The following is a 26,768-nucleotide window of genomic DNA, read 5'->3' as shown; positions in this document are numbered from 1 at the left end:
CAATATGGCCCCAGTTTGTAAGGCATCAAAGCACACAAAGAAAATTAGACACTTGTTTTACCCCAGGCAGGACCACTATGGGCAAAAGCAATGAGTTTTTCAACAAGGCAGGAGAAAAAGCAAGGAGAGAGGCTGAAGAAGTCATGTTCATAGAATCATACAATCATAGAATGCACCAGGTTGGAATGGACCTTCAAAAGTCATCTTGTCCAACCCCCATGCAATGAGCAGGGACATCGTTAACTAGATCAGGTTGCTCAGGGCCTCATCAAGTTGGACTTGAATGGCTCCAGGGATGAGGCCTCCACCACATCTCTGGGCAACCTGTTCCAGTGTTTCACTACCCTCACCTGCTGAATGTTTGGCTGTGTGTCTGGGAGGAGAGGACGGGCTGTCCTGCTCTTGCCAGACTCAGACACAGGGACAGTGCCAGGAAGGAGTGGACGTGACACATAAGCTCCTTAGGCAATGTGAGAGTTTAATCTCTTCCAGAGGCTACTTGAAGGAAAGATCAGGGTGGATTTGAGCAGAGCAAATACAAGAGTAACCCACCAGAAGTAAGTGGTACCCCAGTGTGTTTTGGGAATAGGTGACCACAATGCTGGCTCTTCCCCCCGGTGCTTTTGGAGCTTGACTCATACCTACTAAAGGGCATGTCTGCAGATGAGATGGAAAGGGAGGGGAAGCAAGAATAGAAACCTGGTGTGTCAGCGGGATGGTTTGCCCTCTGGCTTGCCTGCTTGAGTCCGTGAATCACCTGGTGTGTTGCGGATTAGTGCCAGACAGGAATGTAAAAATAATTTGGCTTGGCCGAGGTCCTGTTGGGTGAAGTGGCTGATTGGATTCAGGGCCAGCAAGAAGGGGTAGATAATGCACTGCAAGGAGTGCTTGTGACATGGGCTTCTATGCCAGATAAGATGAGGACAAAAAGTAGCTCTATGTGGCAGCCACGGACTGGCATGGGGCTAGCCCTGGGTGGCCTGCTCTAGTGTCCCACTACCCTCATGGTGCAGAACTTGTTCCTAACATCCAATCTAAATCTGCTCTTCGCTGTTTTGAAGCCATCCCCTTTTGCCCTATCACTGCAGGCCTTTGTAAACAGTCTCTCTCCATCATTCTTGTAGGCCCCTTTCAGGTACTGGGAGGATGCTATTAGGTCTCCTCAGAGCATCCTCTTTTCCCGCCTGAAGACCCCCAGCTCCCTCAGCCTGTCTTTGTAGCAGGGTTGCTCCAACCCCCTGATCATTTTCATGGCCTTGTTCTGGACCTACTCCATCAGGTCCATGTCCTTCCTGTATGGAGATACTGTGGAAACATCTGGAAAGACATTTGGGAAAGCGAAGGTGAAAGCTCACCTGTGAGATGCTGCTGGGGCTTGAGCCTCCTTTGAGAGCAAGACACATGAGTTCCTTGTGGCTCATCCAGATGCCATAGTAGCACCAGTTTGTGGTGGTTGAGTGATGGAACACATTCTCCTTAACCCAAGGGCATGTGATTGCTCACCTCCAAGTCCCTAGGGTTCCCCCACTTGCAGTCCCAGCATGGGGATGGGGTGCCTGGCTGTGTGCCCCAGTGTTGCTGGCAGCACAGATCTGCAGACAGCTGCTGAGAGCACACCAGCACACAGGGTTAGATGTTGTCCTCCTTGAAATAACACACACACCACGGGACACTTCACATATGGTGTGGGGCTGGGAGAGCTCCATGGGAATGGCCTGTCCCTGCGGGGGAGGGTGATGAACTAATGCCTTAATAATTTGCAGTGGTTTTGATCTCCAGCAAAAGCTGGTTTCTGTTCTGAGCAAGCAGTGGAGGAGCAGGGATTTCTCCTCCCTGCTCCTGTCCTTGTCTGAAAATAGCTTCCTTGGTGATACAATGTGGAACGTTGGGGGCTGCCTGCTTGCCTGTGGCCCAGGCAAACTGTCACTTCAAAACCTCACAGTCAGGTGGTACACTGCTGTGGAAAATGTCCCAGAAGGGCTTTGGAGCAGTGTACCTGGGTGTGCCTGGTGCAGAGAGCTCCCAGGCCCCCCAGAAGAAGCTGTTGCAGGGCTGCTGTTGATAGGACTGGGTTATTTTTATTGCCATAGTGCCTGGAATCTCTGAGTAGTGCCCAGACTCAAAACTTGATGATGTACTTCATTTTAAGTATCTCTTTAAATGCTTTTTCTGTGTCAGAGGCTGGGAGGTAAAGGTGAGCTCTCCAGCTCTTGGGAAGGGCATTTCCATGCAGGGAGGGCAGGAGCTCTTTGGGCTTCCTGGGGCTCATCTCCTGTGCTGTCAGGAGAGACTGTATCCTCCCCATCCTCCCTGCTGAGCCTGTGCTTATGTCCCTGTCCCCAGAGAAGAGCTCAGCCTCACAGGTACATAATACCAGCCTTTACCAGCCTTGGTAGTTATAACAGAAAAACCTGCAGGAGCCCTTTATTCTGGTTATGACATGAGGACACAGGACTGGGGGTAGCTGCTTAAGGACTTGCATGCAGTGATGGAGAATACCACATCTAGGTCATCAAGACTTAAATGCGCTACACAGAGGTCTGCTCTTCTGTTGGAGATGTTTTGAGAGCTTGCAAGGGGGAGGAGGCTGGAAGTGACACTGATAAGTGGCAGTGACATGGCTGGGGCAGTCCTGGCAGATCTTGCAGCTGTGAGTGATGTAAAAGACCCAAGGCCAAGTGGAAAAAAATGTGTGTTGTTGAACCAGGGGCTTAGCAGTGAGCTGAGAAAGAATTAATCTCCTGAAAAGGGATGAAAGAAGAAAAGCCTCCAGCTCCTCCGTGCAAGCAAGTGTGACCCTGTGCAGGATTCAGGGGCAACAGGGATGGGGAATGTTTGTGGATATGGTGACAGCAGATTTAAAGCTGCTCCTCCTTGCACCACTGTCCTGCAGCAGAGTCTAAGCACAGTTCATGTGAGGGAAAGGGGCAGGGGTGAGCTTGGTCTGAGGCATCCTTGACAACTGTGACTGATCTGTGGAGTTAGTTCTGCCTTTGCAGTGGCCAGTCCAGCTAAACTGTATGATTATGGTACTTCTGAAGTACAGCACTGGCAGCTTAATCGTTCTTATTCAGGGTCTGCAGATCCCCATTGCCAGTGCTTTTGGTGTGGTGGCACTGCTGGAGCTCTGCTCCTCGGGATGGTTGTGGCAGCTCTTCAATACATTTCTACAGAAATGGGTGCAGTGCTGCCTTGGAGGACCACTTGGTGTTGTGCCAGGCTATCTATATCACTCCCCATAGTTGCTCGTACTCTGACAAAGAGAGGGTCAGTTGCTTCTTTTTCTCCTGGCACATCTTGTTCTGCTTCATGGAAACAATGTTTCTATAGGTTCAAGGAAATCCCTGGCACGTTGGTTTTCAGCCACAGATCTTACAGTTGGCACAGCTCAGCCCCCAGTGGGTGCCAGTCCCCCAGTCCTGGGTGTTCAGTGGCATCTAATGGAGCCTTTTCCCATGCTTGTGCCCAAAGCCACATGTGGGTCCTGGAATGATGCAGCTTCAGCACCTGGTCAGGGGAAAATTTGTGTAAACAAGGTTTGACTTTAAAAAGGCTTCAGTGATGGGGCTGTGGGTGGGGGTGACCAACTTGAATGAGGCACATGGATCACTTTGCACAGAGGTGCTGGAGGGAACAACCCTTGTAAACTAACCGCGTTTGGGCCCATCTACCCCTTCCACTCGCTGTCTGCCTTCTCTTCTATAACAACAACAGCAACAAATCAACTATTTTTTGTACCTTTGAAACATCCCACTCCATCATGGACCTGCTGGCTGGGCACTTGAGCCAAGCACACAAAAACAGTAAGATGCAGCCCAAGGAACAAGGAGAGAAAATCAAGTGCATGTGCACACGTGTGGTGCTGGCTTTGCTGCATGTGCTTCTAGTCTGGTAGGGGGAGATGACAGGTCAGCCAGGTCTTTGGAGGAGTGCAGTGCCAGTGGGACATTGAGATGGCATTTGGCCAGGCAGCTGAGCCCTAGAGAAGGAGAATTGACCCTCTTGGAGAAAAAGTCAAGGGGAAATGTGTTGCCATAGCAAATGGTAAAGTTTTGCTGTGGCCAGATTTGCTCTGGGATAAGCCTCTCATTACTTCCACTTGAAAGCCCTGTTTTTCCTGGCAATCACGTTTGCATTGCAGTCCTTCAGATTTGCAAAAAACAGCAATTTTCTTCCCCAGCATGGCAGGCTGAGCGCTTCTGTGCCTTTGGGCGAGCACTTGCCAACTCTTGCACAGAGCAGTGGCAGGACTTGGCCAGCATCCTCCCACCTTGTCCCACATCCCCTCCTCACCTCCCTGCATTGCAGCACACCTGACCCATACATGGATCCATACATGGACCCTCTCCCTTCATCCCTCTCTTTCTCTGCATCCCTTAATCCTCACCATATTTGCATGTGCATTGCCCCTATTTCAGTGCTGGCAGACCCCAAGTGCCTGCCTGTGCTGCCAAGCCCTCTGGTGTTGCACTGTCCCCTTGCCTGTGCTTTGATTCCTTTTGGTTTTGCTGGGATCACTGAACTGCATGTGTTTTTACTGCCTTTTTCCATGCTTCTGCTATGGCTGTAGGACTTCTTTGTGAATGGTAACTCCAGACAGGTAAGCCAGCATCCGCATGGGCCTGACACCTGTGAGCATGGGGCTGGGGGCGTGAGGGGTTAATGTGTCCTGAAATGGGGGTTAAATCAGAGAGGTACAAAGATCACCAGGAGGAGCAGCTTGAAAGTTGCTGCTAGGAGGACATAAGAAGCTGCCCTCTCTGCTGTCTGGTCAGACATTGAAGACATCTGAGTCCAGGGGCTGAATTTTCAGATGTGGCTTAACACAGTTAAGCTCCTGCCACTGGACATTTTTGCTCATCAGAACATGGAAATAAATAAACTCACATCTATGTGTTGAAGCTGTTTCACTGTGGTCAGAGCAAGCAAGGCACACAGAGGGGCAGCTGGTGGTATGTAGTTTGGGGCTTACCTTCTTTTACCTGCTATTGCCTTTGCTCAACACTGCCTGTCCCAGCAGTTTCCTGCTTCTTGTATTTGGGTGGTTTTCATTCAGACAAGAAAAAGAGTGAAAATTTGGAATTCCTGTGCTCACTCTCAACCCGTGCTGTGACTACATGCCAGCTCTCCTCTGCTCGTAGGCATTTAGCACAGATCTGGTGTGGGGGGGATGTTGCAGCTCTATGTGTTCCTTGCAGAAGCTTTTAACTGATTAACCTAACTAAAACATGAAATATGGTAAATTAAAACCAGGGGCAACATGAAGCCCTTCAACAACCCTGCAAAATTACTCTTACATTGATCTGCCCACTTGCCTGCAACCCTCCTCTGATATATTATTGGTCAATTGAGAGTAATGAATTTAAGCTGCTTAGGAAATTCCTGCTTTTGCATCCCTTGTGTGGGGAGAATTTCCCTGAAAGAGCAGCGAATGCTGCAGGTTGTGTCTGCAAGTCTGGTAGTTTGTATTGGTTAGCTAGCTCTGGAGGGCTGATGCGTGAAGGGCGACTGCAGATGTGTGGAGCAGGGGTGAAGAACAAGAGTGATGCTGAGTGTGTGCAGCAGCCCGTAATGAAATATTTCATGTGAGGATTTAATGAAGTATCACAAATATGTAGGCTAAGAAAGCCTGGCTTTATTTATTCAGCAGCGCCTCTGTGTTTGCAGATTTTTAAATCTTCCCAGTCTGAGAAAATATTTACATTTCTAACCAGTGGCTTCAAAGCCAGCTCTGGTTTATGAAATGACTTACTGTGTTTCAGTTACAGGCGATGAGTTTTACCCGTAACCCATGGTGACATTCCTGATTAATGGGGGCCTGCTGTGTAGCACACTGCTATGTGCTGAGAGTACTAAATGTCTTTGCTTCTTCAAGGCTTTTCTCCAAGATTTTCTTTCTCCTTTTGTCCATATTTTTCTCTAGAAGGAAGATGCTATCGATGACACCTTGAGTTCTCGACATAAAGTCAAGGAGCTTTCGGTCATAGATGGCCGGAGAGCTCAGAACTGCAATATCCTCCTCTCAAGGTACGGTTAATATCTTCTCACTTTCTCGGTAGCAGGGGGATGCTTGATACTCTGCCATGGGTTGGGGGTTGCTTATCATTCTCTGGGGGGTTCTAATGACAAGAATCAGCAGGGGAGGAGAACCAGTGACACCTGAGCCCAGCTATAGTTTTACACACTGTATCAGGGTGACACAGGGTGGGGGGATGCACTTAACTGCATGTGTTGTAATTCTGTGTCCCTGGAAAGCCCCAGTAGGGCTGTACCCAGGGAGCTTTGGTATGGGATGGTAAGGGGGTTGATTTCACCTCTTATCTTCCTCAGTCTGGGTTTTGTTTGCTTTTTGGTGGTGGTTGAAGAGCATCTCGTGTTAGGCAGGTAACTGCAGGGTGTGATTTGGCCAGGGACCGGCTGCCCACATGGATGTCCTGTGCCACGTCTGGATTTCAGGAAGGAAATGTCTTGCTCTTCCAGGTGCTCAGCCCCTCTGGGATGACAGCCTCCTGCACACCCCTCATCAGGCAGGCTCAGCACTGCTACCAGCAATTTAATCCCATCCCTGGCGTGTTGCCAGGAGGATAAAAAGAACCTTTTTTGGCAAGATAAACTACACCAGTAAGACTAACTCCTGAAAAAGGAGAACCCAGGCTGAGGTGGTCTAAAAGGATCAACAATCAGTGTAGCTAATAAAAAAAAAAAAACCCCAAACCCACACAGCAGCAGAAAATGCCACTTGTTTCTGACTCATCCAGAAAAAAAAATACCAATGGCAGTAAAATACAGCTCCATTCAGAAATGTTCACTCTGCTGCTTGGGAGTGTAGAAGCTGTTGTGCCATTCAGGTCCATCTGGGATGGAACAACATCACTGACAGGTTGGGTTTGCAGCCATGGTGCCCAGATTTTGTTTCCCTGGACAATGGGTCATCAGAACCCACGCCTTCCCTTGGCAGCCTAGCTGATTTCCTTCCCTAGAAAGCATGCAGATGATGATGCCTGCAAAAAAAACCCTCAGGGTGGGTAACACGAGGTCCGTGCTGCTTCCTCAAGCTCTCCTGGCAGTGGTCTGCAGGCAGTGGGACTGATGAGTGCAGTGAGCCATGAGCTGCAGTGTTCAGTGATAAAATTGCTGTGTTTATGGCTGTTTCTGCTCTGGGCTCCTTCTGGGGATTTCTGTACTTCCTGGCAGCCCAAATGAAAAGGACGATGATGAAAGCAGAGTTTAAGGCAACAGGCAAATGAATATGTCTGTGGCAGCCAGCTATTAGCAAGTGAAGTGATGGGATTTGGGGCACTGGCTAGGCTGCTTCCCAGTGTACATAGACTGAGTGCAGTCAAAATGGGTTTAGGTATAATTCAGTCAGAGGTTCAAGTGTGTAATTGAAAGTTAAGCACACAAACAGCCCCTTTGGTGGGGAGGGGAGCTACCCAAGCACTTTACTTCAAAAGCATGTTGCGTGTCTTACGGAGTAAAGGTCTTCATTTCATCTCACCACCAAGCTTTTCTCTTACCAGAAAGCAATGACTGGAAATGAGTTGCTAGTAATTAATCCCACAAAAAGGGCAACCCAGAGGCTGCTGCCTGGCTGTCCTCCCCTTTGGGTCATTTCCTAGGGGAGAAGCAGGATCAGACCTGCTCTGCAGGGTGGTCCCCATGCCTCTAATGCAGCTTTTCCCTGGTATATCCTGCAGCATTGGGACCCTACAAGGATGAGTGGCTCTGGGGCATGCAGCGGCTTTTGCCAGTTGCTGGTTTGGAGATGCTTTGGGGTTCATCCTGTGGAGCTGCCAGCCAGGCAAGGCTTTGCTCTAGCACTGCAGCAGCAGCCAGATGGACACTGTCCCCCATTTTTGCAAGTGACTACAAGTGAATTTCTCTGCCCCAAATCCTTTGGGCAATTTAATCTTGGTGCCAAGTGGCTAAAAGGAAGGGCAGTGCTGGGATGAAGCTCAGGCGTCTTGCTGGTGGGTTCATGTGCAGCCCCTGCACCTCCCAACAGATTTCATGTGACCTTGGGAAAACCCTTTTCATCTCTGCCTGCCCCAGCTGGCCATCCCTAAGGATTGTGGTCTGGGTCCTTGGTCCCACTGTTGCAAAGGGACTGGTCTCACAGAGTAGCTCAGTGTAGCTGGGCTGCTGCTTTCTAGCTTTGCTCACATGGCCACCATGGGGACGCATAGACTTCACATGCGAAAGGACCTGCGAGCTTGGCCCTTGATTTAGCCCAGACATTTGTAAGCTCACCAGGCATTGTCTGGCTTGCAGCATGGAAAGATTACAGCCAATGAGTTACTTTATCTCTCTCTGTAGATTTATTTTTCTGCCTGTTTCCCTTGCTTTGGGAGAAATTGCTGCACAGTGAGATCATTGGATTTTCCTCCAGCTTGTAATGCAGCACAAGAATATTTTTAATGCTTGTTGTTTTCTTCCTTTCTTTGGGTTTTTTTTTTTTTTTGGAGAATGCTTTGCCAATGTCAGTGCCTTGTCAGATCTTCCTCTGTGAACACACCATGTCCTTGCTTTTGCTCCCCGTGCACAGGTGTGTATTTAACAGAATCACAGAATGTCTTAGGTTGGAAGAGACCTACAAGATCATCTCGTCCAACCTTTGACCCAGCACTGCAAGCTCAGCATTAAACCATGTCCCTAAGCACCAAGTCCACATGCCATTTAAACACCTCCAAGGACAGGGACCTCACCACTGTCCTGGGCAGACAATTCCAGTGTTTGATAACCCTTTCAGTGAAGAAGCATTTTCTAACATCCAACCTAAGCCTCCCCTAACATAGCTTGCATCTGTTTCCTCCAGTCCTGCCACCAGAGAGAACAGGCTGTCCTGTCCTCGCTCCAACTTCCTTTCAGGTAGTTGTAGAGGGCAGTGAGGTCTCCCCTCATCCTCCTTTTCTCCAGACTGAACAACCCCAGCTCCCTCAACTGCTCCTCACAGGGCTTGTGATCTAGGTCCATAACAAGCGTTTTTGCTCTTCTCTGGACAGGCTCCATCACTTCTATGTCCTTATAGTGAGGGGCCCAGAACTGAGCACAGTGTTCAAGGTGTGGCCTTACCAGTGCTGCATTCTGCAGGATGCAAGTGAAGCCCTTGCTCCCGTGCCGGTGGTGAATGGCTCTCTTGATTCCCCTCTCGAGGTGTGGAGCATTTTTCTCAAATGAATGTGGCTTCTCGGGAGGGCGTGTGCCTTTCCCGTCAGAATTCATTTTCCCCCCTTCACACATACTAGGTCCTCCCCGGGACTCGACAAAGGCCACGCCAGACAGCCCTGCGCTTGTCAGGCTGGCGAGCTGTCACCTCGCATCGGCAGGCTGCTGGCTTTAAATCCCTGTGACAGCAAGTCCTGTGACCCCCTTCCTCTCAGACGGTTCGCCTTCGACAGCTGCTGCCAACAATGATAATTATTGTGGTTATAGATAAGCTTCTAGCTTTCACTGGCCCCTTTCCCATCAAGTTGTCTGGGAAGCTGTTTTCTTCTGGCGCCCCGCACTTGCTCTCTGCCGATGCTGGGGCAGGCTCTTGTTCTTGGCACTGGGTTGTGATGATTCCTGAGAAAAGGGTTTTTTTCAGCCCTTCTTTTTTTTTTTTTTTTAAATAAATTCTATTATTGGCTCTGTTTTTAATGAGCAGGGCTTACAAAAGTCACCCTCATCTCTCAGTGCCCTCCTGGAGACAATCATAATGGGAAGTGTGTGCTTTGGCTTTGGATGAGGGGTAGCTGTCTAGCTGCCCCCTATTCCCAGGAGCAATTTGTCTCCCAGGGATCCCCAAAATGTTCAAACCCAGCCAGTTTCTGTTTTTCACTGGACTGAGGACTGGTTGCATTTGTTGGTGGTCTGACTTCTCATGTCACTCATTGGGTATAAAAGAAGTTCTGCTGCAGCTTCATGTCCTACCTTGGGTCACGTCTGTCCCAGCAACTGCCCTCATATGGGATAGCTATGGTGTCCCCAAGGATATGGCTGCTGGTCACTGAAAGCATGAGAAGGGACATTTTCCATGGATCCTAGGTTTGCTCTTTGTGGGCAGCCCTAGCAACTGTCTTGCCTCCTGCACAGTGCAACCTTTGTGCATCTTTCCCTGACTGAGATTTTAACTCACTCCTGGTTTAACAAACCCTCTCTTGGGCAGCTCTCTTGAGCAGGAGGTGAAAGAAGACTGAGTGTGATATGGGAAACATGAGTTCATAAGGAACAAATATTTACTTGCCAGGTCTGTAAGATCTACCAGCCTTCATAAAGTTAATCCTTCACTCATGTCTTGAGGAAATCCTTCACTTCAGGTCTTGAGCAAAAGATTTACACTGAACTAAACTCTTGCTACACTGTTCTTAGAGACCAGCACCCTTTGTGCTTCAGCTTTGTCCTACAGAAGCCAGCTCTATGGTCTCAGTCTGCTCTCTGAAGCATTGTCTGGGTGATAAGTACCCTCCTTATTATATTACTGGGAGTGATCAAGTCAGCTCCTGATCTGCCTTCAGGTTGACACAAGGTCTCACATCCCACCATAGTATGTTTCTTGTTTCAGCTCATTCCTTTGAACCACAGGCAGTGTTTCAACACCCCTTAATCGTGCTGGTCACTGAAACTGGGGGACTGGGTTTTTTGCTGTAGCCCACAGATGGGTCTTTTCATCTCTGCAACTTTTCCCTGCATGCAAGAACCAGGGATTTGGCTTTTTCAACTCTATCTACTTCAGTGGCTTCAGCCATCACTGCAAGCTGAACAAGGGAGAGGGTGTTGGCAGACAGTTTCAGGAGTTTCTGGGCTTTCCCTCTTTTGCATTTAGACTACTTTATCAACCACAAAATGTGAAGAAAAGTATGTGTGGTTTTGCAATCAAAGTCATTGCAGGGAGCGGTCACAGGGAGTGTTGCAGACAAATTAAACTGCAATTAATGGCTGCTCTAGCCCAGGAGGTGCTGAGGGCATCTTTCTATCTATTGCCTCAGCTTGGTGCAGGCTGCTGGGGGAAATCCAGCCTGCTGTTGCTCACTGTGATACAATGGTCTGTGATTTTAGACATCTCATAGCTACATCTTCAGCTCCTGTTACTTGAAGTGGAGGGTGAAAAAGGTTTCAAACCTGATACTCTTCAAAACACATTTAATCCTCACCTCTCAAAAAAACCTTTATGGGTTTCCTAGGATGATGAACACCCACTCCCCAGATTTTTTATTTATTTCATTTTAGAGGGAAACTGCAACCAAAGGCAGCTGGGAGAGGTGGGGGAGACAACATTTCAATCCAAGAAAAGCAGCATAAATTTGCCAAATTTTCCTTAGGGGTGGTGATGGGTTCAGAAGCAGTGCTGATCTGTGTGACCCCCACTGGTCCCATGACCTTTAGGGATGGTGGCACTGCATTAGCAGCATTGCCATGGGCAAGAGTGTAATAATTATATAAGCTACTATAAAATAGGGGATGGCAGCTGCAGTGTGGGGAATTGGCCAGTGGGATTTTCCCCATTCGCAGTGAGGCCAAGGCTGCTCTGTGCTGTGCCTTGGCAGAGCACCATCCTAACCACATTGCTCACACAGCCTTCTTCACAACACACTGTATAGTGCTGTTTGTGATGCTGCTGCTGGCCAGGAGTTAAGCTGTTCATGGATGTGTAAGGAGATTCTCCTGAACCTTGTCATATTGCTGGGAAGGGAATAACTCTTCTTCCCTTCCACCTTCCAGGCTGAAACTCTCAAACGAGGAGATTAAACGAGCAATTTTGACGATGGATGAGCAGGAGGACCTCCCAAAAGACATGCTGGAGCAGGTGGGCAATGTGTCTAATGCACCTCCATGGCTGTATCATGCTGAGACCACCCTGTGCAGAGCACTCAATGAAACTGCAGTTTTGAGAAGCGTGTTTGGGCCCAACATTATTTATGTTGAACCCAAGTGGGCTGGAGGAGCAGGAAAGCAGCTTGGTTGTAGCACTGGTGCTGGGAGGGGCATGGCTTCCACATGCCATGCCTGTACTCTGGTCTGCCCTGAGACCCAGATGCTGAGCCTGTGGGTGCAGATTGAAATTCATGCTCACTCAAAATCTTGTTCAGCTTTTGTGCAGTCCTCCAAAAGGCAGTCCTATTTTTCACCCTTTTTGAATCTCTTTGGAAGCATTTTGTTCACCTGTCCTTAAAAATGAGCTGGCTGCTCATTCAGCAGAGACATGGGAGGACACTGCAGAAAATTTCCATGTGCAAGTGGGCAGAGTTGCGACAAATGAGAGTCCCTGACATCAACTCTGGCAGAGCTATGTCAAAACCTCTTTGGAGCAGATGTAGTACATCTGTTGTAACACCGGAGTGGTGGCAGGGCAGAAGAAAGAGACATTAATGTGGGAGAAAGGTCACAAGGACAGCAATAACACTTATTTCACAGGTGCTTTGGAGTCACTGTACAGACTAAAAAGGCAGGAGGTTCAAGTAAATAAGTCACCATTTTGCTCCTAAAAAATTGTACATGGACCTCATGTCCACCATTGTGCTTCTCTTTGTTCAGCTTCTGAAGTTCGTCCCTGAGAAGGGTGATATTGACCTGCTGGAAGAGCATAAGCACGAGCTGGACCGTATGGCCAAGGCTGACCGGTTCCTCTTTGAAATGAGCAGGTTGGTGGCCCAGGGGAATCATCTTTTGGCCAGTGGCTTCACAGGCTGGTTGCAAGGTTTGATCGAGCTTGGCTGGGAAGTAATGCCTGCTCACTGTTGTTCACATCAAGCAATGAGTGAGCCAAACAGATGAGAGGGCAAGCAAGGTGCTCTCTATATGGATTGCACATGATAGTGTGCTCATAAAATCAGGGTTGGGTGTCCCAGACAAGCAGCAACTGGGCAGAGCATGGGAGGAGGGGTGAGGAGTCAGATCCTCTGGAGAGAAATGTTGGCTTCCCCGGTCACGTCCTGACACATTTTCCCTCTGATTTGAGAGAGAAAAGCTCAGTCTGGCACAGCTCTCTGAATCTGCATCATGGCCCAGGTGGGATGTGCTCTTTGGTAACAAAGTGCTCCTTTCCCCTTCGCACAGACATATCCATGTGAATACTCAAAACTGATGTATGTAAATTATACTCTGCTGTGTAGATGAGTCCCACTCCTCACTTCAGGAGAAGGAGGTCCCTGGAGCCCCTGAGTGTGTATGAGATGGAAGGGAAATAACATTTCTTCCTGCTCCTGGTAGTAAACATTTAAGGCTTAGAAGTCTTCAGAGATTAATAATTGTATCTAGAGAGAGGATGTGGCATACACATCCTCTAGAGGTGCTAGTTTAAAATCTTGAAACTCCTTATTTAAATCCAGCTGAGTACTGAGCTTTTTGAATTTCGCAGCAGAACTTGAAGCAAGTCACTTGCTTGCAAAGTCAGTGAGTTTTACAGTCTGAGATCGTTCTGGGAGATCAGAAATAGAAACACTCTGTCCTTGCTGAGGAATGCATTGATGAACACCAGCTAAGCACCAAAAGCAGGCAGGACGGAGCTGTAAAGTTCAGACCTGAGCCCTTGGGGCTGGGAGATGCTCAGAATTAGCTTTCCTATTGCAGGTCATCTTTCTTCTTCACAGTCTCTTGCCAAAGAGTTGCTCCTGAGGAAAGCATAATGTGCTGATGCAAATATTTTCCTTGATTTCCCGCACAGCTTTCTAATTTGCCCTGTGGTCTGTAACTGGGTGTGATGTCTTTGTCACCTCTGATTAGCACAATGACAGCCTAGCTCATGGCCTTGTCTGTGAGCACATCTCCTGTGGGTCCTTGGTCCAAATGACTCAAATCAGACTTCTATTTCTGTACAAGTGAGACCTTGTTCAGCCTAAATACAATTGACATGAGCAGAGCTGTCTCTAACTTGCCGAGGAAAGGGATGGACTGGGCTGTGTTGGTAGCTTTCCAGACAAGGCCATAATTTTGAAGATCACAGAATCACAGAATGGTTTAGGTTAAAAGGGACCTTTATGTTTATTAATTCCAACTCCCCTGCAGTCAGGAGGGACATCTTCAAGTAGAGCAGGTTGCACAGCACCCCATTCAACCTGACCTTGAATGTTTGCAGTAATGAAGCATCTACCACCTCTCTGGCCAACCTGGGCCTGTTTTTCTCTACCCTCTGTAAAAAATTTCTTCCTTCTATCTAGTCTGAGTCTCTCCTCTTTTAGTTTAAAAGCATCATCCCTTGTCCTGTCACAAGCCCTGCTAAAAAATTGATCCCAGTCTTCCTTACAGGTCCAATTAAGTACTGAAAGGCCAAAGGTCTCTCTAGAGCCTTCTCTTCTCCAGGTTGAACAACTCTCTCAGCCTGTCCTCACAGCAGAGGGATTCTAGCCCTCAGATATTTTTGTGGCCTCTCAACCTGCTCCAACAGATATTGAAGGTCCAGTTTCATTAGTGCTGGTAGATGGTGTGCCTGTGTCCAGCTGCAGCTCATATAAAGCTGTTGGGGCCCCAGATCTCACTGGCATCTTTGGTAAGGAGTGATTGTAAAAACCCTGTTTGTTCATAGCAATAAGGTGTAAAAATGTACTTGTTGAACTTGCTAAGTTGGGATAGGCTTAAGGATGTGCTTTAGAGCCCACCTGGATCCACCCCAGGACAGCTGTAGCTTCAGTTATAATTTTTTCTCATCCCAGCATAGTTTCAAGGGGAAGTGCAGTCATTATTTTTTAATCACCATGGTTCAAGAGTGCTTTGTAAGCACAGCTGTGAGTAGCAGAGTCAACCATGGTCTGCCTGGAGTGAGCAAAGCTCAACCTGAACCTCTTTGGTTTTTTTTCCAGGATAAACCATTATCAGCAAAGGCTGCAGTCCCTCTACTTCAAGAAGAAGTTTGCAGAGAGAGTTGCAGAAGTCAAACCCAAGGTGGAAGGCAAGTGATCAGAGTTGATACGGATATCTCTGCTGGCACAGGGGCTGCTCCTCGGAAGAGCATCTCTCCCTGACAGGGCAAGCCTTGTCAGCATGGAGGTTGCGGTGACATGGAGGAGGAAAGGGAGTTGGTGGTCACTCTCTGGCCACGGGGTCACTGAGGTGGTTGCTGCAAGAAAAAGGGAAAAAGGGAACTTGTGTGCCAGGGCATAATGGTCCATGCCTCTCTGCTTTCAGCTATCCGCGCCGGCTCCAAGGCAGTGCTACAGAGCAGCAGCCTCCAGCAGCTGCTAGAGGTGGTCCTGGCCTTCGGGAACTACATGAACAAGGGCCAGAGGGGCAATGCCTTCGGGTTTAAGATCTCCAGCCTCAACAAGATTGCAGACACCAAGTCCAGCATTGACAAGTAAGCGTCCCCCAGGCCCAAACACACTTCTCAAAACTGCAGTTTCATTGAGTGCTCTGCACAGGGTGGTCTCAGCATGATACAACCATGGAGGTGCATTCACAGGCTCCAGGGATGATGGAGGAATGAAAGAGCTATTAGCATTGCTTCTGGGATGTGGCTAGGTGGGAGCAGTCCCCCTCCTCCTGCTGGCACATTCAGTGGTGCAGATGTCCATTTTTTGGAGCTGAGCTGCAGATCAGCATGAGGATTGATGGGGGCTTTCCTTCCTGGGCTGGCTAAATGGCAGTTGAGGCTGATTAAGAGCATCATCCTCCAAAAGCTTTTTTCCCCATTTGAGAAGCCAAGAGCTGTCATGCTGTGACACAGGGGCCAGAGGAAGGGTCCCAGGGTCTCCTTTTCACAGGAACCCCTGCTGGAGCACCTCCAAGCTGATGCAGCCATTGCCTGGTTCACTCTGTCCTGCTGAGCTCCATGCACAGTGAGAGAAGCTGCATCAGGTCTTAAACCTGCCTTGTCTTCCATCAGAAAAGACAATGGAAGATGGGAATAATGATGCTCAAGCCACTTCCCCTGGTGCTTCCTGTGGAGGGCCCTTGCTTTCAGCAACCAGGCTGCTCTGCACTGTGGCCGTGCAAGGGACAGACCCACCCCATGTCCCTGGACAGGCAGCCAAGAGCATCCTTGCAGAAATCCTAAAAGAGTTCATTGCCAGATCTGGGATTTAACCAGGGTTTTCAGCTGAGCATTTGGCTTCCCATGGTGCCACCATGATGACCTTGCTGCTTCTCTTTTCTAGGAACATCACCCTTCTGCACTATCTCATCACTATTGTTGAAAAGAAATATCCCAAAGTCCTCCGCCTTCATGAGGAGCTGCGAGATATCCCACAGGCAGCCAAAGTCAAGTAAGCAGGGGTTTAAGTGGTGCTTGGGGAGTACCAGGAGCACCTCTCCCCTCACTTCAGCTTGCTTTTCCATGTCCCAGACGGACTCTGGCTGCCAGGCTGAGCCCTGTGCTCTGGTCACTCTAGTCTGAGAGCAAGCCAGGACAGAAGCTGATATCACCTGGTGGCTTTAAATCTCAGCCCTTGTAGCAAAAAGCTGCAAGCCTCCAACCATGAGGGAGGAGAGCTCTTTGGAGCAGACATTTCCTGTTGTTATCTCACCGCAGAAGCATTTAATTAATTTCTAATGGTAGGTTAAGTAATTCAGGAGGAAGCGGTTGTGGTGTGGCTGCAGATAAAGAGCAGCTGTTTATCTGTGTGTGGTGGGGAGGCTTTGCCTGCAGTGCAGGCAGGCAGGCAGGCAGGCAGGCAGGCTAGAGTGTGAGGGGCTCACCTGCCTCCAGGTCCAGCCTAGCCCTTGTTTCACCACCAACATGGAGCTTCTGGTGTTTGCAACAAGCTTTAAAACCCTGCTTGCCTCCCAGTGACCTGTTTGGAGCAGGCTGCCTCCCTCTCTTTGCCGGTGGAGGCCCCGATTGCAAAGCCATTTAAACACTCGCTGAACTTTTAAGTGCAGGAGGAACCTGCTGTTGCTCTGCAAAGCCCTCAAGTATGTGCTGAAATCCCTCTGAAATCAATGAGGCTCTGTTTCAGTTTTAAAGTTCAGCAGGATCTTACAGGCTTTGGTGTTTCAGGGGCCTGAGCAGCAAAGTTCACAGGTTTATGCAGTCAGCACACGTTTGTGATAGCCATGGACATGAAAAAGGCCTGAAACTGCACCTTTTTAGGGAGGGGGTGGCACATATGCAGAGTTTACAGCAGCTTGGGAGTCTTTCAGGCTTCAAAATGCTCTTGTAGCAACAGTGGCTTACCCATGGAAGTTCTGTAATATGCAAAGCGAGTGTCCTTACATTTAAAATGTGAAATAATTGTCAGCCATAGGGAGTAAACAAAGTGACAGAACAAATCTTGGTGTGCCATGAGGAATGTCTGGAGGCTGCTCTCATAGGCTTTGGCTGAGACTATGGTTGAGCAGGGCACACTCCTGGCTAGTGGAGGCTCCAGCTTTCTCATGTTCGTATATCTGCAGCTGTTGTGCAGATACTGATATGGGAAAGAAAACCTCTGACCAGAGGGTTTTTATCCCCCTAAACTTTATCATTTTGCTCTGAACTGGACACCATATGTAATACTTGGGTTTGGTCCCATCTAGAGGGAAACCAAAAAGTTTCTAAAGCTGTGGAAAACCCTAAATTCCCCCCAGCCCTGCAGCTGTGAAGTAAAATTGCTGCCTCTGTCAGTCCCACAGCTACTAATGAACTGCTGGAGCGCAGGGCTCCCAAAACGGCATTTTCCCAGACTAAACCTGCCAGCAGTACTTGCCCCATGACCCAGCATCAGCGTTTCCAAGGACCCCAGCCATAGGACAGACACTCCTGGAAAGGCATCAAGCCTGTGGTCATCAAGTCTTTGTGAGAAAGCTTTCCCTCAGATGTTATGGTAGAAACCCATAAGCACTTGAACTCAAAGCTCATCAGGGGCTTCTGTAAGCAAAGTCAGCACCAGACACGATGATTTATTTTAATTTCTCTATATCTGGGTTGTCTCCCTTTATGAAAGCCTCACTGCTAGGAAGGATGCTTTGCATGGCAAACTGTCAGCTGTGCACCGGGATAAGAAGCCTGTCTTCTGCTGGCCTTCAAGAGGGGAAGAGAAATCTGTGCTCAGCACAGCCCTCTCCTGAGCTCTCCTTTTGCTTGAGAGGTCTGGAGGCTGCTGAACATGCTAAGCCTGCACAGTCCTCTTGATTAAAAATACAGAAAAGTGCTTTGCTTTAAAAGAAGCAGCTGCAGCTGCTATGAGATAGGCAGCTGTCCTAGCTTAGAGGCTGTCAGCCCAATTTGCTGCTGGAGACATGCTGCTCTGTAAACAGGAGGCAATGTGTGCAGCACTGGGGTCTTTCCAGTAGAAAAACATGATCAGGTTGGTTGGGAATTTGGTTCATTGTAGACTTTGCTGGGAAGGCTGAAAATTAACATCCTGACATTTCCAACAGCATGACTGAGCTGGAGAAAGAAATAAACACTCTGAGGAGCGGCCTGAGAGCAGTGGAGACTGTAAGTACTGTTTGAATCAAATATAGACTGGCTCTGAGCACCGCAGCGCCCCTCCTTAGGGAGGCAGGCAAGGGAGCTCCCAGCAAAGCTGCTTTTATCTCACATCCTGGAGATATGTTTGTCTTTCCTTCCTGCCCTGCACGTGTGCCTGTCCTCTTAGGGCTGTTTTGGCAGCGAAGTTACCACGTGTGGTCAGGCACGTGCATGGTTTGTATCTAACCGCCAGGGGAGGCTGAATAAGTCTAGTGATGATGCCCATGGAGAACCTGTGATGTGCTGAGGGGTCTTCCTGTGGCTGTAAAACTGCACAGGGCTGGGGCTCAGGCTGGGGAGCACTTCTGCAGCCCAGCTGAAGTGGTGATGAAATGGTGAAGGTATCACAAAGGACTCACTGTCTCACTAAATTTTGCTGCTTCTACAATCTGTCTTGTAGAAGCAGACTGCAGGCACAGTATTGTCAAGAGGAGTAATCCATGGTCCCATCCATGGTAGGAGGTAGCAGCAGTGGCAGTGCAGCCAGTACCTGTGGCATTGATGCAGGCACACACCCAAGGGCACTACCAGAGGCCAGTGGTATTCATGTGCCTCATACAGGGCTTGGCTAGATTCAGAAGCATAGAATTATAGAATTGTTAGAGTTGGAAGGGACCTCAAGGATCATCTAGTTCTAACCCCCCTTCCATGGGCAGGGACACCTCACACTAGATCAGGTTGCCCAGAGCCACATCCAGCCTGGTCTTAAAAAACTCCAGGGATGGGGCTTCTACCACATCCCTGGGCAACCTGTTCCAGTGTCTCACCACCCTCATGGTGAAGAACTTCCAGAATTTATTTGTTGTTTTTTTTTTTTCCCCAAAGGAGCTGGACTTCCAGAAGTCTCAGGTTCAGCAGTCAGGTGACAAGTTTGTGTCTGTCGTCAGCCAGTTCATCACGTTAGCCAGCTTCAGCTTCTCGGATGTTGAAGATCTCCTAATGGAAGCGAAAGAGCTGGTAAGGTCACCTTGAAACGTAGATAGCTTTTCCTCCAGCCAACAGGAGGGATTGCTCCCTTCCCAGAGCACATGCTGTATATTAGCATCTCAGATGCCTCCCACACAAGGTCATGCTGAGACCCTGACAGAAGAAAGGTGTTGGGCTGCTCTTCATGGTTTGTTTGGAGTAGGTGGGTGGGTAAATCCCCATCTCTCTTCAGGGTCTTTTTCCTTCTCCACAATCACACACACCGAGAGATTTCAAGTCAGGCCAACAGGCTGCTTCTGGAATGCAAGATATGCTACAGAAAGCCGTGAGACATCTGTCTTTTGGAAGTCCAAAGCAGGGGCTAGCCATGGGAGAATCATGTCTATTTGTGAGCATCTGACTTTTGGTGGAGAGCTTTAACTCAGGCCTAGAGGGCTTGCTTGCTTGCTATGTCTTAAAATGAAAATACTCAAGTTTTGTTGGCTTTAGAGTTAGGAGTGTCAGCTGGGGCACTATGGCCAATGAAGGCTGAAGGAGGCAAGAAAGCAAGCTATTCTGTCTGGTGTTGATGGATGAGGAGGCAAAATGCCACCAGTTCTTCAGGCTGGACATAAGATCACTCAGAGGTTGATATCAGAGACAATCCAGGTTGCCTGAGTGACATTGCTTCTGCAGGACAAAATAGCATCCAGTGTGTAACTTTGGACTGAGACTTTCCCAGCTCTTCTCTCCAGAGAAGAGGGAGAGGAGCTCAATGACATGAATTGAGGCCTGCTTGAAACTTTGTTAGAGAAACTACTCAGAAGATTCACTTTCCCCAGAGTAATGCCTTAGTGAGTGTTTTGCAGCCATGTGCAACAGCTTCTTGTCCTTTCCTCCCTACCAGACTGGTTCAAATCACAGCAGAGGGGTGGCTGTGATTGCCAAGCACCTTTTGTTTCCCCTTTCAGCAGAGGGCACACAACTGGCTTTCATTGCCTCTAACAACAGTCTTCCAGTATCTTGTCCCTGGCCTGGCCTTCATCTTGATTGAAGTGGCAAGGGAGATAGTCCAGCACAGACTGATTTAGGAGTCCTATCTTTGTCCCACTGAATGAGCTACCTCTCCAAAGACAGAAGTTACCAAGTCTCACCACCTCCTTTTCCCTGCTTGCACCAGTGTCTATCTGGCACTGTCTTTCAGACCATCCACCTATACTTGTGCATTATAATTGGCCATGGCCTTCCTGAGGCCATGGTAACTAGGCCATCCTTTTAAACTGTTGATGGTAAGCTGGCAGATCTTCCCTGCAGTGAAATAGGACTGTTGGAGATGATGACAAATGCTCTTCAGATTGTATGGTCTTCTGCTGACTTGTCTGGATCTGGAGGAAAAGGTCTGGTTGTGGTGCCCAGCACCCATCCAAGTCCACTCTGAAGCAATGTGATAACAGGACAGGATGGACTGTGCAAAGCACACTAGCTCTTTGCTTTTTAGACACATGTCCAGGTTCAAATTGTTACTGGTTTCTCTTAGGAAAGCAGAAACGTAATTGTTTTATAAACCTTGTATCCTGTGAGGATCACATTTTCAGCCTTCCCCCCAGCCACACCAGGATCTCCTGCAACATGGCAGAGAATATCATACCTCGGTGAAAATCAATGAGTAACCTCAATTATTTTGACTTATAAAGTGGCACTTCTCAAATTCCTCCCTGCATCTTGAAGTGCAAAGTCTCTTAAGTAAACAAAGAAATAAAAATGTCCTAACACGTCTTTTGAAGAGCCTGGGGCACCCCTGCAAATAAAACTAAATCATACAGGCAGGCTGTAAAAATGTTCCTCTCAAACTGCCCAGCCAAATCAAAGCAACCAATAAATCTGTTTGTGCTTTGATTTTGTTTTTCTTGTCTTTTAAGCATGCTTATCTCCAGAATGAGCCCTCACAACTTTAACAAACTTTCTGTGCACAAAGAGTCTCTTTCAATATCTAAGTGAGAACAAAGGATGTCAGTCCCAAGGACGACTCACAGGCTCCTCAGGGACCAGGACACATTGGCAGATTGTGGATGTCCTGTCCTGACCTTTGCTACGGCCTCATTCGACTCCCTTCCATTAATGGTGTGCAAACAGCACGGAAGGCCAGAAAACTCCTGATTCCCCCATGCAGGGCTGTGCCTGTGCCTGGGCAGAAGTGTCTTTCAGAAGTTTCACCAACACATTTGGTTTCAATAGCAGAGCATGTGGCAATGATAAATAATACCCCGAAAATACTTCAAAGAAAAACTTAAAAGTGCGAGTTTCCCTTCCCCTGCTGTGTTTACTATTAGTTTTATGTCTTCGATCTTCAGTCCCACAATATTTTGCTTCCTTGTTTTTACTACTGCTTGGTTAATAAAGTCGAGCTGGGGCAGGGGGAGGCTCAGCAGAGCTGGAGGGGAGCAGGGGCTCGGGAGCCACCCAGAGCAGCAGGTAAAACATCAGATTATTTATTTCATGTTTAAGGCAAGGCTTGATGAAGCAAAGCCCTGCTCTCCACTGTGGCTGCTGGAAATATTTCTCTCTGCTCCATCAGCTTGAAGGCTTCTCATGAAGGGTTTTGCTGGTGAGGTGGGTATCTTTGAGACTGACAGACTCTTCTCTTTCCCAGTTTTCCAAGGCTGTGAAGCACTTTGGAGAAGACACAGACAAAATGCAGCCTGATGAGTTCTTTGGCATATTTGACCAGTTCCTTCAAGCTGTGACTGAAGCCAAGCAGGAGAATGAGAACATGAGGAGGAGGAAGGAGGAGGAGGAGCGCCGAGCACGCATGGAGGCACAGGTGAGTGGGCACTGATGAGTCTACTAGTACCCCCAGGGCTGCCAGGGATGGCATGCTGTGCTGTCCCCATAGTGGCATGGGGAGCACCGAAGAATGGTCAAGGAGCTTCAGTGCTCTTAGACCCACTGATTTTTGACTTTTGATTGTTTAGTCAACTAATGACCTTGAATTGGTGAGATCTTGGAGGTAAAATGTGCAGCAGAGCTGGTGCTGCCTGTGGGCTGCTCTGATCAACCAGGCCTCTGGACCTTGGCCTATGGGCTGTATCAATAACCTTGCCCAGCTCTCATGTGCTAAGCACTGGGGTGGGAAACTGCTCCTGTCAGAAGTTTAAGGAACACCATGCATGTGTTGGACACCCTACAACCACCTGCCTGAGAGTCACGTGTCTTCTTTCCTTCTGTTTCTGTGGCCTGTAGCTGAAGGAGCAGCGAGAACGGGAGCGCAAGGCGAGGAAAGCGAAAGAGAGCGGGGAGGAGGGCGGCGAGTTTGACGATCTTGTCTCGGCCCTGCGCTCAGGAGAAGTCTTTGACAAGGACCTCTCCAAACTGAAGCGCAACCGCAAGCGCATCACCAACCAGCTGGCTGACAGTGGCCGTGAGAGGCCTGTCACCAAGCTCAACTTCTGAAGAACGAGCACCAACAAAACCCAGCAGAAGAAAAGCCTGGGTTAGTCTTTTCCCAGTGGCTAGAGGGGTTTTTTTATTCCCATTACACTGCCTTGTGACTCAAAGCAAAACAGTGGCACGCTCTTCCTGCCCGCGGGTGAGTCTGTGTCTGTATATATTGTGTATAAAGTTGGGGCGTGGGTACTGGTGCGTGGGCAGCCCACCTCCACGGCTGCTGGCGCTGCCTCCCCCACTCCCACCCGCTCCCAGAAGTAGTTCTCCCCATGCACAAGCACAATGCCGCACCTGTGGAGCAAGAGAGGACCCAACCCTGAGATGCCAGCAGACCCCATGGTCCTGAAGAACAATGGGATGCCACTCCCTGTCGCTGTCCTGCTTGGAGTCCTTCAAGGCTGCATGCAGGTGATGCCTTGCACGCAAGCCGAGTGGTCTGAAGAAGAAAAGACGAAATCCAAGTTGACTGAACTTGAATCCATGGGTTGTGTTTTTGGTTGTTGTTGTGATTGTTCCAAAAAAACTCGCAGATCCGTGCTTGCCTGCTGCTCCCCAAGCTCGGTGACACAGGCACTCCCAGCGATGCTCTTCCCGTCGTCCTTGGGAAACGCTCTTTTCCCTCTTGCCACCACCTTGCTAAAGGAAAAACCTTACCCCAAAGTGCTTAACGCTCTAAGGCCGCACAGATGTATTTATACTGCTAGGACCCACTCTGGCCCCAGACGGTGGGAAAGGTCGGTTCTCAGAGGAGACAAAGAGCATAAACTTTCTCGTGTTGTAATTTTTATTCTTGCTTTCTGTTCAATGGGACAAACTGTATCCTCTGTAAAGGTGGATCAGGACCAAAGGTCTCTGATACACGAAGGGGCTGGTGCAAAACCCACCAGCTTTCACCCACCTTCTTTTCTCTTTTCTTTACCGGACACACAGAAGCAGTGATGCCAAGAAACCACTCGTCTCTTAGCCAGGTCCTTTTTCAACTGGTTACTGGTTTGCTGTTCTTTGTCATTACAAATTTGTAAGCAGAACTACCTGTCAAATGTCAGTCCAAAAAAAAAAAAAAAGACAAAAAAAGACAAAAAAAAATTAATAATAATAATAAAAATCATCAAAAGCTCTCAGGGAGTAATAATTTAATGGTTTAGAAAATTAAGAATTGGAGAATAAAACGTAACCACCATTAACATATTAACATTTCTATGCTTAAATTATGCTGAGTATATAGAGGACTGTTACTTTTTACTTTTATTTATTCGTGGTGTGGTTTTTTTTAAGCAAACAAAGCAAAAACCTTTTTATACCACCAATACTTTTTGTGATCCTTTGTTGTTTGTTTGTGGGTTTGTTTGTTGGTTTTTTTTTTTCCCTTTTGTTTGTTTGTCTCTTTTTTGTTTTTCCTGTGGAGAGATGAGTTTGTCCCTGTTGCACTAGATATTAACACTATTCGAAATAGGTTGGTTGGTTGGTTGGTTGGTCGTTGTTTGGGGTTTGTTTCTTTTTGTCAGGTAATCGGTATTTCTGGTGGGGTGTGGGATGTCAGTTAACTGTATGTACTGTATAGCAAAAAAACAGAAGAAAAAGTGCTGTTTAAACTAATTTGTATTAAAAAAAAACAATAAGAGATATGGTTCTAAGCACTTGAAGGCCGCGGGGTCTGCGTGCTGAGTGAAAGCTGTGAAATCTCTCTCTAACCAGAGTTGTCCAGAGCTGTGGTTTTACCGTTCTGTTCTGTTCTTCATTGCGACTTTTGACGCACTGTAAATGAGGAAAGAAAAAAAAAAAAGGAAAAAAAAAAATTAGAAAAAAGAAAAAAAAAACAACAAAAAAAACCCTTTCTGAGTAGCATTTAAAGCAGTAATAATTAAAGCAGGTAAGCTCAAAAAAAAAAACCCAACAAACCAAGCCCAGCACCTCGTATCGAAGCAGCTGCAAAACCTGCGGATTATGTTCAAAGGTGGAGTTTAAGCACTTTGCTTTTAGAAGGAGGGGGAAATAAAGACAAAAGGTAATGATAATACTATTCCTTAACTAAAGTGCCTCTATTTATATTTTTTATTTATGGCTGAAAAAAAAACAAAACACAATGGGGCTGATACAATTGAGGGAATGGACTTCGGGGGGAATTTAAAATATGGAGAAAAAAGAAAAAAAGGAGAAAAAAAAGGTTTAGAAAAAACAAAAAGTCTGGCCTTTGATGGTTTAAGGAATGGTTGGTCACACATCTGTAATTCAAAAGGCGGTGGGAGTCAGAAAGGGCGACCGCCTCTGGGGGGTCCCTGAGCGCAGGGCTTGGCCACCAGCACCCACCCCCAGCTCCTGCCTCTGCGACCTCAGTGCCACATCAGGACCTTTCCTGACAGATTTCCTCTTGCCCTTCCAAACCTCTTCGTTGTTGTTTTCTTAATTATTGTTTTACAAGAGCCTTCTTATTGGGCTGAATTTGCCATTTCTTTGTTTTCTTTCAAAAAAAAAAGAAAAAAAAAGAAAAGAAAAGAAAACAAGGAGAAAGAAAAACAAATGTAGATCTCTATAAATAAACACAAAGGCTGTGTGCAGGTAATTCTGTGTGCCATTGTCAAAAACTACTTTTAGATTGGTGCTGGTGTAAGTAGCCGCTCTTTTCTCTTGGGTGTGTATTTTAAAGATGATGATGATTATTATTTTTTTTTTTTTTTAATAATGCCAAAAAGACAAAAAAATCCATAATAATTTGTAAAACTGAAGTTATGTGTCTTGGATCTTATTAGCTTCGTAGTGACCAAGGTAGTCTGTTAGGTGCAAGGATGTTAGTAGTCGTAGGTAGTGGGAAATGCTGTGTAATGTTCTGAGACTGTACATTTTCTAAGATGGCAACATGCAATAAAGAAAAGCAATCTCAGTGAGTGTCCATGGCAGAGGTGCGAGTTATTTGGGGGGGGGGCTGGAAATAAGTGGGGTGCTTAGGCATTGAGACAGGTGTTGAAGAATAGGCCCTCGCTGGTTCCTCTTTTTCAGGCCTGTTTGCAGTCGTCACTGGGATCAGCTTCACCACTTTGCTCACCTCACTGCATTCCTGCTTGCTTGGTTTTCAAAGAATCATAGAATTGTTTCAGCTGGACTGTAACATTGTTGAGTCAACCTAAGACCTCCACATGGCCATTTAACCATGCCCCAGGGTGCCATGGCCACATGTTTCTCGAACACCTTCAGGGACAGTGACTCCACAACCTCCCTAGGCAATCTCTTCCAGTGCCTGGCCACTCTTTCTGTAAAAAATATTTTCCCTAATATCCAATCTAAACATCCCCAGCACAATTTCAGGCCATTTCCTCTCATCACCTGATACTAGGGAGAAGAAACCAGGCCCCCACCTCACCAAAACCTTTCAGATCGCTGTAGAGAGCAATGAGATCTCCCCTCAGCCTTCTCCAGACTAAACAATCCCAGTTCCCTCAGCCACTCCTCAGAGGACTTTTTCTGTAGATCCTTCACTAGCTTTGTTGCCCTTCTCTGTACACATTCCAGCAACTCAATGTTTCTTAAGCTGTTGGGGTTTCTTGCACCTTTTTGACTCACAGCATCCTCATGGTTGCTCACCTGTGGGCTTTGAAATGCCTCCCAGTTAGCAGGGCCATTCATTTCTCCCCATCTTGGTGACCAGCTTTCCCAGGAGCCTGGGTCGAGGCAGACATTGGTTTTACATCACTGGATGAGAGCAACTCCCCTTCTCCAGCAGATGAAGCCAAGCCAGTGCTGCCTGAGCTAGCCAGCATGCCTCTAGCAAGCCTATCTAGACACACCAGAGGTGTTTTCTTGGCAATAACCCAAACTCCTTTTGGCCTATTCACAGTCACCGTTGCCTTTCCCACACACCTTTCCATCTGTTACTTTTTCTTCTTGTCCAGAGTTGGACCCAGCACTGCAGGTGGAGTCTCACTATATCTGAGTAGAGTGACAGAATCACCTCCCTTGACCTGCTGGCCACACTGCTTCATAGAATAGAATATAGAAATAGGCACAGGCATAGGCATAGGCATAGGCATAGGCAAAGAATAGAATAGAATAGAATAGAATA

At 47.8% G+C, this 26,768-nt stretch overlaps 1 protein-coding gene across 6 annotated transcripts in view; it reads left to right on the top strand.

The window, feature by feature from the left end:
• DAAM1 (dishevelled associated activator of morphogenesis 1) overlaps nucleotides 1-25,596 on the top strand; it is a 96,768-nt gene extending 71,172 nt beyond the window's left edge. For 5 of the 6 annotated variants that reach the window (XM_068148974.1, XM_068148970.1, XM_068148969.1 and 2 more), the window contains 11 exons: nucleotides 4,571-4,600; nucleotides 5,924-6,027; nucleotides 11,701-11,785; nucleotides 12,514-12,620; nucleotides 14,775-14,863; nucleotides 15,100-15,268; nucleotides 16,068-16,175; nucleotides 18,271-18,331; nucleotides 19,190-19,321; nucleotides 21,921-22,091; nucleotides 22,511-25,596. In XM_068148974.1, coding sequence (XP_068005075.1) covers nucleotides 4,571-4,600; nucleotides 5,924-6,027; nucleotides 11,701-11,785; nucleotides 12,514-12,620; nucleotides 14,775-14,863; nucleotides 15,100-15,268; nucleotides 16,068-16,175; nucleotides 18,271-18,331; nucleotides 19,190-19,321; nucleotides 21,921-22,091; nucleotides 22,511-22,720 — 1,266 coding nt within the window. In that variant the 3' untranslated portion in view covers nucleotides 22,721-25,596. The remainder of the gene's footprint in view (nucleotides 1-4,570; nucleotides 4,601-5,923; nucleotides 6,028-11,700; nucleotides 11,786-12,513; nucleotides 12,621-14,774; nucleotides 14,864-15,099; nucleotides 15,269-16,067; nucleotides 16,176-18,270; nucleotides 18,332-19,189; nucleotides 19,322-21,920; nucleotides 22,092-22,510) is intronic. The other variant, XM_068148973.1, reaches the window with a different exon arrangement.
• The last annotated feature ends 1,172 nt before the right edge of the window (nucleotides 25,597-26,768 follow it).

Source organism: Melanerpes formicivorus, unplaced genomic scaffold (genome assembly GCF_026170545.1).
Source record: "Melanerpes formicivorus ecotype bairdi unplaced genomic scaffold, bMelFor1.0.p_v2 SCAF_17, whole genome shotgun sequence".
In the NCBI taxonomy this organism is placed as follows: Eukaryota; Metazoa; Chordata; class Aves; order Piciformes; family Picidae; genus Melanerpes; species Melanerpes formicivorus.
The sequence above is the reverse complement of the archived record's forward strand: the minus strand, read 5'-3'. Positions and strand labels throughout refer to the sequence as shown.